General features: G+C 36.3%; 1 protein-coding gene across 1 annotated transcript in view; it reads left to right on the top strand.

The window, feature by feature from the left end:
- LOC107740553 (activating signal cointegrator 1 complex subunit 3-like) overlaps positions 1–20,996 on the top strand; it is a 169,846-nt gene that overhangs the window by 20,038 nt on the left and 128,812 nt on the right. Inside the window, exon 5 of the mRNA XM_016552999.1 lies at positions 5,540–5,660. Within this exon, the coding sequence (XP_016408485.1) occupies positions 5,540–5,660 (121 nt within the window). The remainder of the gene's footprint in view (positions 1–5,539; positions 5,661–20,996) is intronic.

Here is a 20,996-nt window from a genome sequence, read left to right as displayed (position 1 = left end):
TATATATATATATATATATATACAGTTAAATGATGTTCATCCTAGGGCTGGGCAGTATATCGAGTTTGTATGATATATTGATATTTTTTTTTTGGGAAAACAAAATGGAATGAGGCAATACCATTTATATGGATATACAGTGATTTGATACAAGCACATCTGAAAAATAGCACCAGACACAGTTATTTGTAGTTGATTTTTCTGCATTATCTGTAAACCGAGTACCGGATCATGAGTAAGTACCTGAAATACTTTGAAACACACACACACAAACACATAAATTATAAATTCTGTCAAAGATCTGAGAACTGATAAAAAACTGTTCATGAAGGAAAATGGATCATGTTACGTTGTAACCTCGTGCCTCAGCATTAAACGTTCATATTTGCAAGACTGCCGATACAATAATTAATTAACTATAACTTGCACAACTGCTTATTTGTGACCCTAGAGTCTCTGTGGAATACTTGATTCTGATTGGTCAGTCGCGACATTCCAATGTCTGTTATCCCTCGATGACAACCTGTAAAAGCTGATAACACAGGCTCATCCGGGTAACTGAAGTTGGCGCTATACGCTCGCTAGGAACTGTTTTTCTCAGTGGAAGCTTTGTGTTTGGTTAGCTAATAAAATATTAAACTTCAATTCAGTATTATGTGTTTAATTATTTAATTATGTCATCCTGGTATCGCGGACTCGCTCTCTCGTTTCATACAAACGCAGCTGCTGCCGTTTTGCCGTTTTTTACATTGTAATGGATTATAAGATATATTTAGTCTTAAATCAATATATTTTATCGCCTTAAAGGGTTAGTTCACCCAAAAATGAAAATTGTTATTAATTACTCACCCTCATGTCGTTCTAAACCCCTAAGACCTCCGTTCATCTCCGGAACACAAATTAAGATATTTTTGATGAGTTCTGAGAGCTCTCTGACCCTCCCATAGACAGCAATGTAATTACCACGATCGAGGTCCAGAAACATAGCAAGGAGATTGGTAAAATAATCCATGTGACGTCAGGGGTTCAACCGTAATTTTACGAAGCTACGAGAATACGTTTTGTGCGCAAAAAAAACAAAAATAACGACTTTATTCAACAATTCGTCTCCTCCGCGTCACCCTGGTGCCATTTTGGAGAATATCCACTGAACGTAAACTGCGTATGCTATTCTGTGTCAGCTGCGTAACGCAGTATTCCACCATAAAAAATTACGGTGTGTTAAACTTTGACAGCTCTAAAAGTTATAGAAAAAAGATTGTGAAATTGTATTTGTTAATGATAACTGACCAAACTAAGCAGGTGCCAACATGGACAGGTTGCGTGGAACAGTCCTTATATTATTTTTTGGTGGGTAATGCCTTTATAGTCGCTTTGTAAGTGGTATTACAAAAACGTAGGCTCAGAATGCAGGTCATGCGTGCTGTTTTTGATGTGTAATCTTCGATGATAGGGGTGGTCCCCTGTGCCAACATTGAGCACTGTAGTACCTGAGATACATCCTGTTCTAATGTTCCTCACGTAGTTGACATTTGGAAGCCAGCTATCCCACTGACACCGTTAGATGTGGGATGGACTTTGTGTGCCCGTCTCTCCACTATTCTCTGCACGTGTCACTCCAAAGTCAACAACAGAAAAGTTAAGAGGCTGTCCATTCACTACCATTGAACCTGACAGTGACAGTGTGAAGAGCAGCTTTTAATATTTCACATGTGAACTTCATAAATCATGACATTTGCTGATAAAGCAAATATATTTAGAGCAATGAAAAGATTAGACGATAAAGCTAATTTAAAGCCAATTTAGAATTGCTTTTCCAGGAGAAAACCACAGATTGATGGAATGCTTAAAAATATAACAGCTGAAAAACATATTGAAGCACAAATTCCGAGTATGGGACACCATACTTGGCCACACGTCACTTCACTTCAAATTAGAGTAATATGAATAAGATTTGTTCACTTGACAGTTAGGGGAAAGACAATTCATGTCACTCTACAAAAACCTTAATGAGTGCAAAAATAGGCTTAAATTTCTTGAGTTTTTGTGAAAGTCATGAACAAATAACACTTTCTGTGATGGTAGAAAAAAGTACAATGAGCAAAATAACAATATAAATGCATTTAAATAAAAAGACTCTAAAAAGACGGCACACCACACAAGCACAAAAAGACAAACAAACTTGCAAAGTTTTTGTAATAATCTCTGGAGAGTACAGGAAATGTGTATCTACTGGAATGAAAACGCTTTGTACTCTCAGCATGGAAGTGCACATTTGTCACCTGCTCGTGTTTTTTTTGTTTTTTTAAAAGCACATTTACAGCTTTTATTTAGCAACCCTGCAGGAGTGCTATCTGTACAAAAGATCTGCTGAAAAGATTTTACAGTCATATCAGTGAAACTGTCATATCAATACCATTTTATTGTTATTTGGCTGTTAAAATCATTTTGGGAAGAGAGTGATTTTAGATTACACAGGATGTGGAGGACAGTGGCTTTTAACTGAAGTCAGATGAATGAAGGATACAGCAACATTATAGTTCATTTACACTAGGCACAATTTTATCACCATGACTTTTAAAAATGTTTCCTTATGAGCTCCTTCACATTTTGCACTGTAATTAAAATGATTTTTTACTTTATCAGTGTACTGTAGGTACTTCTTTAAAAAAAAAAAAAAAATCAATAATAATTTTTAAATGAAATGAAAATGAAAATTAGCTGTGAATGTACTCATCCTCAGGCCATCCGAGATGTAGAGGAGTTTGTTTCTTCATCTGAACAGATTTGGATAAATGTAGCATTCCATCGCGTGCTAATCAATGGATCCTCTGCAGTGAATGGGTGCCGTCAGAATGAGAGTCCAAACAGCTGATAAAACAATCACAATAATCCACAAGTAATCCACACCACTCCAGTCCATCAATATTATGAATAGAGGACTTGATTATACCCTGGAAGCATTTTAAAGTAAAAAATGTCTTATTGATGGATTTGTTTCTTCTAAACAAGTAGCTTTTCAATTCACAAGACGTTAACTGCAGAGGATCCATTGGTGAGCAAGTGATGTAATGTTAAATGTCTCCAAACCTTGGATGGCCTGAGTTTGAATGCATTTTCAGCAAATTTTCATTTTTGGTTGAACTTTTAATACAAAAACAACTAACCAGTATAATCTTTTAGTCCTGTCTTCTTTTTGAGTCCTGCTGCCGCTATGGAATTTAAATGTAGAGTGGATGCATGTATTTATAGGATGTATTTTACTGTAAATTATAGTACATGAAGGATCAAAATATGCAGCTTTGTGAACTTTTCTTAGAGATGGATGAACATTTGCATACACTGGGGTGGATAGTTTTGTTTTTTTCTTTCTCAAACTGTACTAGTGAAATAAATAAATAAATCCCTTCAGTGTTCCCAAAGTATCACCCTTATTTTAGACATTTGCAGATCAGTATTATCCTTAAAAACGGCTCTTAGAGAGGTAATTGAGGAAGTCCAACATGATAATTCGATTGGACCACAAGTCCCCAGTACTGTTCTCATTAATTTAATTAACGTTGTCAGTGTCATTGTTTCACCATAAATCATACAACTGTAGCTCATCATTTCAGTATCTGCCATACTGCAGTTCCCCTGAGAGATGATTGCTCAACACTATATGTATTATATTTTATGTAAATTTGATTTGTGCATAAGACTAGACTGTGGCTTTTGCGGTGATTTTCAACTCATTAAGCTTCCTGAAGTCTTGAGCACATCCTGCCTGCTACCTTTATAAGCTTTGCCTCTACTTGTGCGTAGCTTAGCTTTAGGTGTATTAGGATAATTACCTTCACAGTATTTTTACAGTACTAAAGTAAGATATTATTTGATTGACTTAATTACATTTTTAAAGTTTTAACAAGAGGTATTGGGATTCTTTACAAATGCCAAAATTTAAGAGGGTTCAGTTTATTTGTTAAGCCTAACTTGAAAGTAATTGTAGATTGTTTTTTTCATTTTGTTTATAAATTTAAATTGAGTCTTTATGGTGAATTTTAATTATATTTTTTGTTGTTAGTGTCAGTATAGCTTTAGTTCATCCCTTATAACACTACAATTGTTCCATATGCATATGCTCACAATAGCTACACATTAAAATAATGCATAACGCATGATAACACACAAAACAAGTAACTAGTTTTTTTGTCCAATGCACTACTTTTGTACAATGCAGTACTCATGATTAGTGAAATGTGTTATAAAGTCCCATCGCTGCTGCATTTCACAGTAAATTATAAGTACAGTCATACTGAAGTTTTATGATTCACCAGTGTACACTGGATCCACTCAGGTCTACTTTCAGTCTCAGACGACCCACTTGGAGAACAATGGCCACTGATTTGCCGAAATGTGTGAAGTTCAGGGCATCAAATCTTTGTTTGAAGCACTTTGGATCGCTTAGGTTTGACACAGTTTGTATTAATTGTTGTGGTTTTGTCATATTGCAGTACTGTATGTGTTCTGGTTGCTCTTTTGTGTAAACTTCTCACACATCTGCACACATCCTTTGTAGGGTTGTGACGGTGAGGAAATTTTCCCACCGGTTAATCGACTTGTGACAACACCGGTAATACCGGTATCACCGCGGGGGCGTTCCCTCTTTTTCTAGCTTTCCTTTGCTTTTAAATAGCTTGTAAAAGCGTCGTGCGCATTTTACTTTCACTTTGAAATAATGGCAATTCGGCGTAAAGCAATTGTTCGTTTTTAGTTTGTTTGATTTGTCCCTCTTTTCCTCGCTTTCCGTCGCTTTTAAATAGCTTAAAAGCGCTGTGTGCATTTTACTTTCACTTTTGAATTAACGGCCGTTCGGCGTCAATTGCTTGAATGCAACAACAAAATACAATGTCAAACTCACTTTAGCGTATATATAAAACATAGAACTTTTATTAACAAAACAAATACAAATACACCATGCTATAGGGCAGGCTATGCCTAATATAAAATAACAAATAACTTACATAAAGTTTAAATAGGTATACAAAACTGGAAATAGGCTAAGTAAACATGTATAATATATAACCAAGTAAATAAGAAACGTAGAACGTTTATTAGCAAAACGAGTAAGAAAGCTTGGAGGCACGGCATACACCTTGATGTCAAATAAAATAAATAAATGACACAAAGTTTAAATAAAGTAAAAATTAGCAAACACTGTGGAACGCATTAAATAAGAAACGAATGTTTAAAAAAACTTCCAAAATCACCTTAGATAAACGGCAAAAGTCAACAGGCTTTTCAAAATCCAAAATATTGCCAAACAGGCGCTTTTGCATTTCGTTTCGAAACTAAATCATCCGCCATCGTCTTGTCTGTCTCACCTCACTCTTCTTATCAGTCAGCAGGTGGGCAAGTGACGTAACGACGTGACGTTGCGGCTTAACACCGGTATCACCGTCAGCACCGTCTATCGCGGCAAGCCTAATCCTTTGTATCTAATCTCATATTTTTGACATTCATCTCTCTCTCTCTCTCTCTCTCTCTCTCTCACTGTCAGCTGTTTGAGCTTCTAGGTCCTCAGGGGTTTGAGATGATCTCCAAACTCCTTCAGAGAAGGTCAGACATCGTGGACTCCCTGGTGTCCATCCAGTTGGATAGCAGACCTCACTTCAATTCAGGTGAGCTCAGTAGCAACTTCTCAGGACTTCACAGCATAAACATGGCAAATATGTCCTCTTGTTTAGTTTGACAAGTTTGGACACATATTATCACTATTTTTCTATGATTTAGAATAATTGAAATGTCATCGAATAACACAAATGGAAATGTAGGGAAACACCACAATAGTCAGTGACTTGAAAGTAAAGCTCCCACATTTATATTATAGATAAATTGATTTCAGTATAAACTTTTTTAAGACAGACCTACCATTATCAAATGGTGCTTTTTGTGTGTAATTGTCAAGTTCCATCTGAAAAATTACAGTTCCTGTAATCTTGAAGAGATGTACCTTAAATCCACTTAAATCAGAAAAGTCACTGTTACCTGTTACTGTCCCGACCAGACATGCTTTATGGAATCCGCAGTTCTTTTTCCATGTATGTTGTTATGTACCTTTTTCTAAATTTCAAGTTCTTTATTCTTTGAATTTATGTTCATATTGTTGTGATTAATCTTGGAGGATTTTGGAATACATTCTGAAGACTTTTTTTGTTCAAGAGAGATTCTTGAGTAGATGTAACTTGTTTTAAGGAGGCTTAGATTCTTGTAGCAAATCAAATGGTTTGCTTTTATGGATTCTTTTAACAGAAAAAAAGGCTAAGAAAGTGAATGGGGAAAATACTTCCAGAACCAAGGCTGAGGAAAAAGTGGGTGGTCAGGTGGTCCAGTCTTAATGCAATGCAAGCAGTGGGCAGTCTAATCCACAGTTTTAAGCCATTCTCTTCTAGCTAATGGTAATCTCAAAGACCCGTGTGATCTTTGACTTTGAGCACTTTTGCATGGAAAAGAAGTTCAGAATTTAAAAACAAAGAAAGACCATCTGAAGGAGTGAGTGGAAGGGAGATGGAGAGAGAAATGGGGCCACTGACCCTTTAACCTCCATAAAGCTTTACAACCACCATCTCTCAAAACACTGTAAGTGTGTTAGTCTTTAAACGTTCTCTATTAACCTTCATTTCCTGATGATCAGCTGTTTGTCTGAACTCTGAATGGTGAGTATCAGGATTTACTGTACCTGCACACAGAGAGATGGGAACGCAACTCAGTGCTCACATTAAAGGCGATTTAAGTCACACATGGCCATTTAAGTGCTTCCCACAGGTTTGCAATATACTTGCGGTGGTTGCCGGGTGTGGAAAATCCTCCTATTACCACGGCACAAAAAAGGTCTACTACATGTGACAAAGAACAAATAATGTGTAATATTTAACAATTTTTATTTTTCTTTCTTTATTGAAATTCATTTTAATTACAAAGGCTACTATTACATTTAATTACATACTAATATTATGCATTATTATGCATTGTAAATTATGCAAAATTACAGCATGGTAGAGTTCTCCTTGCTTTGTCAAATTGCGTGTTATAAAGTCAGAATTGTGAGATATAAACTCGCAATTCAGAGAAAAAAAGTCAGAATTACGAGATATAAATTCGCAATTGCGAGAAAAAAAGTCAAAATTGTGAGTTTTTATCTCGCAATTCTCACTTTATATCTCGCAATTCTGACTTTATAACTAGCAATTCTGACTTTATAACTCGCAATTGCGAGTTTATATCTCACAATTCTGTGAAAAAAGTCAGAATTGTGAGATAAAAAGTTGCAATAACCTTTTTTTTTTTTTTTTCATTCAGTGGCGGAAACGGGCTTCCATATAAAACAAAAACAAAAAAAACTTAAAACTTAAACAAGCCCGAAAAACACCAGGACCCTTATTTTGAAATGTCTACACTATAGCGGGCTGATCCTTCAGATGAGCGATAAAATATGCATTCTTACAACCATCTAAAACATATCATATAAAGGTCATAAAGTAGACATTGTCATAATTCATCAACTCATAAGTTCATAAGCAATCGCTTGGCATAAATGTGCGCTATTCATTGATTGAGAATCACTTTGAAGCAGTCTGAAGCACTGTTGCATGAGCCTGTAAAACGCCTAGTGAGACTGCAACATGCAGTGCTCTTTTTTTAATGAAATAATAGCCTTTTGAAGTTTAATAATCAATAGGCTGTATCGCGATTTATGTTTTTCCATCCCCAAAATATAAGACGTCTTAAAATGATCATTAAGACTTTTGTTTTACAAACAAGGGATTTTGCTTTATTCACACACGTGCTCCTAAATACATTTTACAGTTCGCACACACATTTTAGTCGCAAATGCGACTGAAGCGCCTGCACTGTCGAGCCCTGTCTTTGTGAAATATCCACTGCGTCTCTGCAGCGCACGCGGGAATGTCAGCGGGAGTAAACAGTTCTCGAGCACACAGAACGAGCAGATACGAAATGTGTGGGGCGAGGGGAGATTTTCCACTAGTCAATCGATCCCAGATGGTTTCACTTATTTCAGGCGGATAAAAAAAAAGTATAAGAGGATAAAAATTATAAAAGCAAACATGTTTCTCCAAATATACTTGGGCAGCCGTTAAAGGGTTAGTTCACCCAAAAATGAAAATTAGCCTGTGTTTTACTCACCCTCGAAGCATCCTAGGTGTATATGACTTTCTTCTTTCAGACGAATCATATCGGAGTTATATTAAAAATAGTCTTGGCTATTCCAAGCTCTATCATTGCAGTCAGCGGGTGTTTCTTGTTCAACTGTCCACAAGTCATCAAATAAAGTGCGCACATCCATAATAAAACGTGCCTCACACGGCTCAATGGAGGTGAATAAAGGCCTCCTGTAGCGAATCCATGCGTTTTCATAAGAGAAATATCCATATTTCAAATGTAATAAACACTTTTCTCTCACTTCCGGTGTCTGTCATACGCGGAAGGCGTTCCGGTGGAACGGGTCACTGAATCATTGGCTCAATGGATTCATAAAAAAAAAAAAAACATGGATTCATTCAGTAATGAAACACCGCCGTGTGTTGCTCGAAGATGCACAACAGTTCTGCAGTGGCTTTGTGTGGAGCCGTTGGCGAAATTGAGCAAAAACAGACAGTACTGACAATATTGTGTCTAAAATGTAACATAATATTAACTTCTTATTTATTGAGCTGTTGTTTAAAATCAATATTACATTTGTAATCGTGCAGATATTCAGGAAAAAAACAGCACCCTTGGTCATGTGATATTGCTAAATGATATCACATGATATAAGTCAAAAACCCATAGGCTATATTATGCAGTCAGTCATCGTCCTGCATCATGCTGAACCACTATCAGTCCAATTATCAGACCAAACATTGAAAATAAAGACTTATTTTACCCATGGACGGATGATCCTCTACTGGAGAGGTATTACCGAATATGTGATTGTCTGACTGGCTAAACCATCAGCTTTGTGAAACCATATCAAGACGTGAGCATATTAACATAAAAAAGCCTTTTTTAACTAGTGTGTTTCTTCTGCTTTGAGTAAATGCCTGAAAATGACATTTTAACCCAACTTGGGAATATGTGCTTATGAAATATGTAAGCATTCTAGTTACCAGTCTCTTATTCTGTCTTCACACATCTAAAACAGAGAACGATTGTTGGAGCTTTGTTTTAAAAGTGTGAGCGGGGTGCTTAAGAACACAGCACGAGGTCTTCCACCGCAAATATCACATAAACCCGTCTACAGCCAGCTACAATATTAAACTGTCACTTTCATAAGCACTGTGAAGTGTGACAAGCCCACAGACAATAAAATGTGCTGCAATAAAGTAAAAAAAAAAAAAAAATCAAAGCTAGTTCAGTGTAAAGTGTCTTTAAGAGGGTTTCTGTCTTTCTACACTCACCGTGAGAATAAGTGACTGAATATATGTGCAGCTCTATTGCGGGACTGTAATTTCTAAGCTATATGTCATTTCAGTTGGCACTCTCTTCCTGTGAGCACTTGGCCATTAATGAGGAACTGAGCTGCTCTTAATCCATTAAACTTCCACTTTTTAGCGAAATGACCCTTTTGTGTAAGTGTTCATAAAATTATTACAATTACCAGAGGTCGCCTTAGCTAGTGTGCGGCACTGTAAGAAGCTCTGGAAGTGAGTGAAGTATTCACAGTGCTGTATAGTCAAAGTATATATATATATATATATATATGATCATATAAAAATTGCACCTGTAATCTAGGCAAGCAGCAGGAGTTTTGATTTATATATATATATATATATATAAGACAACACCCCCTCCCCATATCGTAAGTCATGGTATCCCAGAAGTCAGCCCTGTTGCAACTTGGAGCGGTTAGTCAAGCCCAGTGCCCTGTTGCATAAAGCACCTTAAGTGTAATTTTCCCTTAAGATCACCCTTAAGTTTCCCTTACTTTTAAGGGCATTGCATAAAATATCCCTTAAGTGTTACTTAAGGGTTTCTTTAGGTGAAACGTCATAAACCCTTAGAATTTCTCTTAAGTATCCCTTAAAACCCATTAAGTGTTGCATAAAGCCTCTTAACTGTCATCTAAGGATAACATAAGGGTTGGAAAATGTCACCTTAAGTGTTACACAAAAGTCTTCTACAAGTCATGATCGGCCGCTTTATATGTTAAACAGAATTTAATTTACGGATTTATTCACATATAAACATGGATCAAATTACATACAGTACATAATTAGCTCAAACGTGAGTGTGTCACACTCGAGAGCAAATTTATATTCCATAATATTTTATTTTCGTATTTTCCTACATATTACCTGGAGATGACACTGCATGAGAGTGTAGCGCTTTAATGTTCACATCGTTTTGGATACGAATAAAACGTCATGCATAGACTATCTTGTCTCTTTGCATTTAAATATATATTTATTCACACTAGTACCTGAAAACCTCTACATGGACAGAAATAATGAGAGATCTTTATTTGTTGTCCAAAGATGAATAAAGTCTTATGGGTTTGAACTGACACGAGGGTGAGTAAATGATTTTTCAGAATTTTCAGTTTTGAGTGAATTATCAATTTGAGTTTCCATCTCATCTGGTCCTTCTCTTTCATATTTGGTTTTCTTTTTTGTTTTCCTTATCCATGTTATATTGTTTTCTGTGAAAACTTACACCGCTATCTGCATTAACAAATAATGTGACCATGGCAACAGTCAATTTTTTTAATGGCAAAACCTAGGTCTCTGTCGTGAAACACTTAACGGTTTCTCTTTGCTAAGGGAAGTATTTAAGGGATTATATGCAACACCCTTAAGTCATTCTCTTAGGGGAAATCACGCCTCAAGTCTCATACTTAAGGGAAAAACTTAAGGTGCTTTATGCAACAGGGCACAGACCCGGTTCTACGTGGGTGCTAAATACCCTCAAACGAAAGCAAAAACACTCTCGATTGAACATCTGGCAAACTATCCAGTGCGTATTTGTGTTTGTGCTAAAAAAGTTACAAGTTAAAAGATAAAAAGTTACTATTTACCATGTGTTTTTGCAGTGTTGAGCAATGTAGCCAATCACAGATAGAATCTGTTGATTTCTTGAATGCAATGGCCAATCAGAATTCACTCCCCGCTGTAAACGCTGGAGTTTTTGTTCAGTGCTGAGTTCTGCAAGCTCTTGAATCATCAACTTTGTGAGATTGTGATGAACTAAGATGAGTGACAGTGAATTCCCATACTTCCGTTGTACTGTAGATGCCTTCAAGGTTACTAAAATAAATAAATAGTATCAATTTAATAATAATAATAATAATAATTCAGTATTTGTCTTTTTTTTTTTATATATAAGCATGGGCTAACACCCCCCATTTATTCAGATGGCAACTTTTTTGCTTCAAATTTCGAAATTATACAATCTAATTTAGATTAAAAACTGCTCATGCAGCATGTACGCAGAATCTTTGTTTGGATCGTGATTAAAATACAGTGGTTGCCTCTAACTGAATGGAAAGAGCACAGGCAAAGCCTTAGCTTGTTTATATGAAGAGATGTCTTTTATTTGTGTTGTTTAATTATTTGATTTGGGGTTTGTTTTAACATTTCATATTTCAATTTTCACAAAGAAATTGCTTTTTGTCCAAGCAGTAATAAAAATACATATTTTCATTTATAATTTCTCAAAAAAAAAAAAAAAAGAAATTGTGAGAAAATCTAATCGTGAAATCAGTATTGTGAATCGTATCGAATCGTGAGTTGAGTGATTTAGGGGTCCAGGGAGGGGGGGAGGGCAGACTTGATATGGTGCATGACTAGCCGTTCAAAGCACTTCATGAAGATGGGGGTAAGTGCAATTGGACGGTAGTCATTGAAGCAGGATGGAGACGACTTCTTTGGGACTTCTTTACTTACAGTGTGACATCCCTTGTCACACTTACTCAAGGAGCACGGAATGAGGAGACACGGAGATAGCTTCAAATAACAGTCTTTAATGACTCAAAAGGCAAGGAACATCTGGAGATGCACAAGGATGACATTCAAGAACCGACAAACACTAACTGAATGGACTGGGGCTTTTAAACACAGGATAATCAGGGAGGAATGAGAAACACTTGGAATCAAATAAACTAATTAATGAAACACAGCTGGACACAAATGATAACCAATGAGGACAGGACACAGGAAGAACCAAATAAGGGCAAACAGGAAAATACACGTGACATCCCTATTTTACAGAATATTTTTTTATATTCATTTGTTAATTTTCTTTCATATTCATATTTTGATATTCATTTTAAAATTATATAATTTAGTAGGGATGCACAATATTGGATTTTTGCCAATATCCGATATGCCGATATTTTTCAACTAATTTTGGCTGATATTTCCTTTTGTTTGGAAAAACACCAAGTTTCTCCTGTGCAGAGATTATAAACAAATTATAATTTTTTATTTTTCGTTAGTTTTGAACAAGAACTTACTTGTTAGAAGTAAATAAACATGATTAAAGTTATTTTTATAATGAGTGCATTGAAAACTTATTGAAAGAAAATAACTGATAAAATCAATCACTGCTATTTTTTCAGGCAGATTAAGTTGTAATTTTAACATTTTATTTGTAGATTTAACATTGGTAGATGCTGTAAAACAAAAGAGCTGTAAAAATTCTAAAAATCTTTTAGAGCTCCTTGTTTTTACATTTTTATAATTCATTTAAAAAATATATTACACATTAATTAATAAATCTGTATATACATTTATTTAATTTACAAGTGCCATATTTGTTTTTTTAATTCACGTAAACCATAGCTTCTGACCTTTAAATTAAAACAAAATCATGATTTTATGACATTAATTACAGCTTTATTCAGAAACAGTAGTATCTTAATGTTATTTGTGGATGTTACTTCTCATTTTATTGCAAGTAGGCTAACAGCGCCCCCTAAGTAAATAAAATGCCTTACCGGATGGGAATTAGGACCCAGGGAGGCTGCTGCACGCGCTAGTGACTGTTGACGTTATCCCTACTAGTATGCATGTTATGCATGTGTTTTTACTATCTTTAAATTAAATAGTGTAATATCACATATATTGACTTTATATTGGCCATTGGCCACCCTGCTCTCTAGGATATTGGCACTGGCCATCAAAAAACCCATATCGGTTGACCACTGATAATAATAATCATAATTATATTAATAATAATTGTCAATTTTTGATGGGTAGTGTATTTAAGACCACATTTCTTTGGATTAAAAGTTAAGAATAATTTTTGTAATTTTATATTTTCATTTATTGACAACTCTTGACAACCTGATGCTTTGTTGAGCAACTTCATGAAGTTCACAGGTGTCAGTAATGATAGAAGCGTTAAAATATAGTGTGTAGCTCATAAATCATCGACAGCTGTGTGTCTGTACCAGCTCCCCATAACTTGAGGGAGTGAGTCGCATGAAAGGACGAGAGGAGGGGATATTCAGCGGCCATGTCTGTAGAGGCTCAGGGGGTGCAGACGTGACCGTGTCCCCAATACAGCACAGAAGAAAAGCCCACAGCGCCTTTGAGATGGAAATGTTAAGGAGGTAGCGAGGGTGTCCAAGGCAGTATGAATTATTCAAAAGAACCTTTTGAGTCTTGACGGTCAATATCTGTGAGTGAAAGGAGAGACCAGCCCAGAACTGCGGTTCTCAGAATAGGATTCTTAGATCTGAAAGTATGAGCTGGTTTGTCTGTAATAGGATGCAATGCATTTCTGTCTGAACTATGAGATGTGAACTAGGTTACAGCCAGTTTGGCATAAGAATGTGCAAGTATCAGGCTTTGTGTTACACTGATAGCACAGTCGAGTTCACACACAATACCATGAATGCATGTTTCATGCTCCTTCATGTATCCATGAAAACATGAGTGTCCTGTCATAGAAAATGCACCAGTGTGCAGGCATTTTTAGTTTTTTTGTATACATAAGATAAGATACAGTAAGAACATGAACAAAGAAACAAATTAAAACAAACTGACAAATACAATAAAACAAAGATACAACTGAAATAAACAGTGCTTTAATTTTTCCATGAAGGTCTATTAACATTACTGTTCAGGTAAGTAATATTACGGTGGCCGAGAAGTGCAAAGTAAATCACAATTCTGAAAACAAAATAACAAATTACAAACGCAAATGCAAGTCTAAAAAACAAAATAACAATTCCGAAAGCACAACAACCATTCAGAAAACAAATTAACAAGTCAGAAAACAAAACGACAAATCAGACAAGCCGGAAGAGGTAGGTATAGTTTGAGACAGCGCCATTGGTTTGGGATTACTCACTGCTGACTGGACGAGACATCTGTCAATCACCGTATACAGGGAAGAACCAGCCGAAGAACAGCAGAGTCGTGGTAGAAAGTTCGGAGATGGTATTAAAGTAGCTCGGTTTAAATGTATTGTATGAATTGCCCTTACTATGGAATAAAAATACGGAGTGTATATTTACATTTTGTTAAAAGTGGCTGTAAAACCTCAGCTCCAGTGGCGCAGTTGGATAAGTATGTATTGTTGGCTTTTTGACGCGATCGACCCGGGTTCGATCCTGCCTTTTGCCGAACTTTTTTTTCTCCTTTTTCAAATCTCGTATCACATCGTAAAGGCATTTATTTTCAATAAAAATTAAGGAAATAATCAAAAAGTTGAAAATAAAGTATCGGGTAGGGTTAGGGTAGGTGTAGGGAGGGCTTTATTGTACCAATAAGGTGGCATCCATTTAATAATTAAAATTAAAATTATAATTTACACTCAATATGTTATTATTGCATACTGTTTTATAATGTACTACAATACTGCAGTGCAGATAATTGCCACTATTTGCAACAAGTAGTATACTTGATAGTAGAAATCCTGCTATTTTAACATAGTGTAAATAGGTATTTGCACTTAGTGTAAATATCATATTGCTAAAAATACTGCTATTTTGACTTGGTGTAAATAGAATCCGTTGCTAATGCGAGATTTGAAAAGGGAGGAAAAAAAAGTTTGGCAAAAGGCGGGATCGAACCCGGGTCGATCGCGTCAAAAAGCCAACTACACACGCTTATACATCTGCGCCACTGGAGCTGATGGTTCACAGCCACTTTTAACTAATTGTAAATAGACACCCCGTATTTTTTATTCCATAGTAAGGGCAATTCATACAATACATTTAAACTGAGCTACTTTAATACCATCTCCGAACTTTCTACCACGACCCTGCTGTTCTTCGGCTGGTTCTTCCCTGTATACGTTGATTGACAGATGTCTCGTCCAGTCAGCGGTGAGTAATCCCAAACCAATGGCGCTGTCTCAAACTATACCTACCTCTTCCGGTTTGTCTGATTTGTCGTTGTGTTTTCTGACTTGTTAATTTGTTTTCGGATTTGTCGTTGTGTTTTCTGACTTGTAAATTTGTTTTTGGATTTGTCGTTGTGTTTTCTGACTTGTTATTTTGTTTTCGAATTTGTCATTGTGTTTTCTGACTTGTTATAATGTTTTCTGAATTGTTGTTGTGCTTTCTGAATTGTTATTTTGTTTTTTAGACTTGCATTTGCGTTTGTAATTTGTTATTTTGTTTTCAGAATTGTGATTTGCTTTGCACTTCTCGGCCACCGTACAATATAGCCTACAAAATAAATCTACTAAAGTAATCAAATGTAAATGAACACTGCATAGTTTTCACTGTATGAATTGAAAGATCAATGCTTATTAAAGCTAACGTTATTCAGATTGAGAGCTGTCAGTGATTTTCTCTTTGTATTTTGTTGTATATTGACACACATCAGATTTTCTCCCAACTGTTCACGTCCACTTAAGACATAAACTGTCTTTAAGTGAACACTCTCCAAGCCGGCCATTTTGACATATTTTGTGTGTATTTGATTGCTTAGACGTGCACCCGAAGCCCAAAGTGTAATTTGCTTGTCTATTTGCGGTCCTTATTGGAGCGTGCGCAGTGCGCGCACACATTTCGGCCTGGGGGAACAGCGTCTCTTGTGAGGATTATTGTGCTTTCAATGTTTTATTATCAAACATGTCCCGCAATTTAGCAACAGTAAAGACGACATTTTACAACAATCACCGATTGTGCTGATTCAGACGTTAAGTTTGGGTTTTAGGGAGGAACAAATGCGCACCACTGTTAAGGGAAGGAAGTTGCGCTAGACGAAACGCAATAATAGTTTTACCTCTTATCATCTTTTTTATAATCCTTAGAAGCCAAAATCGAAATAAAATGTAAAATTAGCTTAATATCACAGCCACAGGCCTAAAGTGTAAGCAGATGTTTGAATGTTTAGTTCTCTCCTCTATCATGATTAAACAGAGTTCATGTTGTGTGTGCTGTAGCTCCTCCGCGTGAGCGTGTGATCTCACGATCTCGCGATCTCGCTTCTGAATTGCGAATAGCAAAAATGCATCATAGATAAATGTCTGAATATTATTGCATATATAAACAGCTGGAGACTCTGGTGAGATAGAATTTGCAAGATAATGTCTATATAGCAATAACAAATGCATGTGTGTTTTCTTAATCTCTTCAGTACCGACAGCAGAACTGTTAACGTCAGAGCTTATCGATACTCCAGTCTTTCATAATTTAGCCCCGGGGCCAATTTAATACCTGGTTTCGGTACCCATCCCTATTCTGAATGTATAAATGTAAATCTGAATATATAGAAGTACTTCTGAATATATAAATATAAAGCTGAATTTATAAATGTAAAGCTGAATATATAGAAGTACATCTGAATATATAAATGTAAATCTAAATATATAGATACAAATCTGAATATATAGAAGTAAATCTGAATATATAAATGTAAATCTGAATATATAGATAGGGCTGCACGATTAATCGAATGTGATTGTCATGTGTATCTCGTCAGTAAAGCCGGTTCTGTGATTAGTAGTAAATCTCCATCACGTGCGTTCAGATGGAGCGGCATTTACTACACAGAGCCATTGTTCACTGACAAGCTACACAATATCGCGTTCATAATCGCAGGCGATTCATCACTTCTTTGCTTGCTTTCTCTCATAGTTTATACAACCCTCTACATTGCGAGTAAATCACTCACATATGCAACTAAATCTTACTCTGGGCGACTAAATAATGTCTATCGTTAGCCATTGTTTAATAAATTCTTAGATTTTACTCGCCATTATGTGTGTGAAAGGCTAATTATAAGTTTAGCATAGATATATTTTCACTCGCTGAACACTGACTGAGCGCTTCAGAGTTTTACTCTCTGTCAAGCAATCTGTACTATTTCAGTTCAGCTCAATGGATGCACAGCGCACCTGTATTTGACACACCATAAACTCTAGTGTGAAGGCGCACGACTCTACGTCACTTTGCTGATAGCACTGTTTCTCACACATGCAAAGAGAGAGAGTGAGAGTCTTACATACCATGCTCAATCAACGCGCTACATGTAAACCATATTCTTTGTTGTATTTTCCTGTCAAAATAACGGAGTTCATTTAGAATTATTCAGCTTTCAAGAACAAGCAGAATATATGCCAGTTTCTCCACTAGTGGGCGGAGCTAATGCGCAAACGGCATTCTCATTGGCTGGTGCTCATATATTACCGTCTATTACATACATTATATGTATGTATGTATGTACTGTATGTATGTTTGTGTGTGTAAAATAGTATATCAGTCTGGTGACTAAACTGAAAAAAATTACTAGCCAATGGCGATTATATCACCAAGGTGTGCGTAGAGGGTTGTTATAGTTTATTTACCTCTTCACAACTTAAGTAAATAATTAGTCGACCTGATGCTGTTTTAAAGCCATATTAGCCTACCTTTTTTTTAGGATCACAAAAGAAAACATTATTTTAAAAAAATTATGAATTGTAACATTCTTCAATGTTTTTACAAAAAGGATTCAAATGTCATAGAATTGTTCCAAGCAACTCGTTCCGTATTCCAAGTCTTAAGGCATACGGTAGGGTTTGCCGAGAAACGAATCAAAAATCTATTCTATTATTAAGCGAAAATCTCCACTCACCGCATTCGTGCATTTGTATGAGTGCGCATAGGAAAAGCACACAAGCGAGTCATTTTGAAACATCAAGACAAATAAAATCATGACAGGAAACACAATACTTTCTTCTCTGAGGTTAATATATCTATAATGACTAAAAGCTGTCTAAAAGCACTTCAGTTCATCACAATCTCACGGCGTTCCATTAATTAATGAAGCTGTCTGCACAGTTTATATACTGTATATATAAGCTTAATATATAAGTTATACAGGGTGATAAGTTACGACAGAGTTGTCATTTTTGGGTTAATTATCCCCTTATGAAATGTTATTTTGAAAGTAGAGGTTACAAGATATCATACAAAATATTAATAGAGATGTTAAAGGGGTGGTTCAGTGTTTTTTTTTCTAGGCTTGATTGTGTTTATGGGGTGCAGTCTAACATGTGTTAATGCTTCGCTTTTTAAAAAAAGACATTATTTTTCACATAATTTTCCTTTATTCCACACCGCTCTGTCCCTTCTCTGAGAAACGTGCTGATCATTTCCTTCTTTTATGAAGCCCCTCCCTCAGAAATAGGTGATGGGCTCTGATTGGTTAGCTAGCCCAGTGTGTTGTGATTGGCTAAACCGCCTCTAGTGCGCGTCTAAACGCCCCGCCCCTCACCTCAGCGGCATTTGCTCCGATTGTATTGTAAACAAAGGCTTTGTTAATATCGCTTATCAGTTTGAGCCCGATTGAGAAGCAGAGGATCGTGCAGAACCTGTGCAAGCACGGCTTTTAATGGTAGGCCTATGTTTTTTGTTTGTTGTTCTCTCATACTTTTAGATACGCTGTTATTTGTAAATGCTACTGCTTATGTTAGCTTTTAATATACAGTTTTATCCTGATTAAAGCTTTAATACAGTACGGCAACTGCATGCACGTCCATGTTTAACGCTTCTCATAGCTATGTGAAAATAAGTGTATAATTGTAACAGTTCATTGCTGGAGCTGAGCTGAAAGAGAGAGAGAGAGATGCAGAGCATGTGCAGAACAGGGGAACGCAAGGAACAGTATTAAGAACCGCTGCTTTAGAACATTGATTTTGAAACTTGTGAATCCATTAGAATTGTTAGAAGACAAAATCGCGATTCATATATGAACAGATTTTTACGTGCACTTCTAGTTTTCTCTTCCTCTTCTCTAAAGCAGCGCAGCATGGCTTTGCCCCCTTTGCTGTCTTTTCCCGAGGGCGGGGTTTATCTGGGATTGTGATGTCACGAACTCGGGAAGTAACTCGTTGTAGTCCCTACCAGCCGTTTTTGTAGGCATTAAACTGCCAGAATTTTAAAAGACGATATCTCCGTTTGCATTGAACTTTCAGCTTCGTAACTTTGCAGATATTGTTTATGCTCAAACAGCAACATTACACACTAACTAGCATTAAAAAAGTGAAATCGCAATGAACCACCCCTTTCATACATGGAAGCCTGTATACATGGGAGTTAGACAACATCTGAACAAGCCAGTGCTCCTTGTTAATGATCTGTCTAACGCCTCTGAGACTGGAAAGCTGGTTAATGTTTTGTTAGCAGCACAATGGAGACCTGCTGTACATTCTGTCTATTTTTTTGTGCATCATTGTGAGCTGGTTTGAGGGTTGCTGTAGGTCTGAGCTTACCTCAACTAAGAACATGGTTGTTTGGCCACCCACAGGCTTTGAGAAGTTGAACTTGCTGGTTTTAAAGCAGTTCAGCCCAGCAGCAGCAGCATATTAAGAAGATGAAAGCCAAACGCAGTAGTTTAATGTTATTACTGACGTGAGTGAGAGAAGATCACAGCTGAAGACAGCCTGCCTCTTGGTGATAATTTCTTATTCTTTCATTCTCTTTATTTAATGGAAGACCAAAACAGAATTACTTAGTGAATTAAGGTCTTTCATTTTTTTATGTCTAGCCTATCTGACACAATTTTAAAGACTAAAAAGAACACAAGCAATGTGGAGCTTCGAAAGAGTACTTTGTTTCTAAGCTATGTCTTGGAACGTTTCATGTTTAGAATAGCATGCCAACATATAAGTAGGTTTTTTTTTGTTTGTACACTTGCGTAGAATGCAAATTATCTCTATGCATTGAAAACTCAGATGACCTACTATTGTTGACTAAATGAGCAGCATATAACAGCTTCGAAACACTGTATTGCACAATACAATGTGCATGACTAGACTTTCCATTTTCAGTGTGATGAATGACCCAGAGGTTATTACAGCCTTATTTTGGACTTATTGTTTGGTCAGACTGCCAAATGTTTCAACTGTTGTACACAAAATGTAATTATAAATGCAAATAAGCCTGTGGCATTTGGTAGACTTAAGAAACAGAACAGTCTTTTTCTCCTCCTCATCCTCCTTTGGCTAAGGGAGAACGAATCGAATACATATCGAAAAGTGCATCTGCAGTTTCCGAAAGGGATCATGTCATGAAAAATCTTCTGAAAAATGTTTGAAATAAGAATTCAGTATACTGTAATAACATACTGCAAATTTCAGGACATTTTTCAAGAATTATTTTTCAGAGTCCAAAAAGGGTTGTTGTGAACTTTTGCAAATTACTGACATCAGAAAGCTGTATATGACATCATAAGAGATGCATGAGATACACACCTACTAGGTGTATAGAAACCTGACTCTCCCAGTCATGGAGGCAATGAAGAAGTAGGATATATCCTATTATAAGCTTGTTCCTGACTGTGTGTAGCACATACTGCACTGCATATCCTTCCAGAATCACAATTGTTTTTTTAGAAATTGTATTATTTCATTCTGATCTTAATGACATTATGACAAATGATGAATATATATATATATATATATATATATATATGTGTGTGTGTGTGTGACGATTGGGGCTGGGCCGAGAGCCGTGGGAACAGAGCGAGGCCGGTGGAGTGAATGATGAGCGACACCTGAGCCACTCACTGATCTCG

Source organism: Sinocyclocheilus rhinocerous, unplaced genomic scaffold, assembly GCF_001515625.1.
Source record: "Sinocyclocheilus rhinocerous isolate Xijiao unplaced genomic scaffold, SAMN03320098_v1.1 scaffold1939, whole genome shotgun sequence".
In the NCBI taxonomy this organism is placed as follows: domain Eukaryota; kingdom Metazoa; phylum Chordata; class Actinopteri; order Cypriniformes; family Cyprinidae; genus Sinocyclocheilus; species Sinocyclocheilus rhinocerous.
This window is presented reverse-complemented; position numbering and strand designations above follow the sequence as displayed.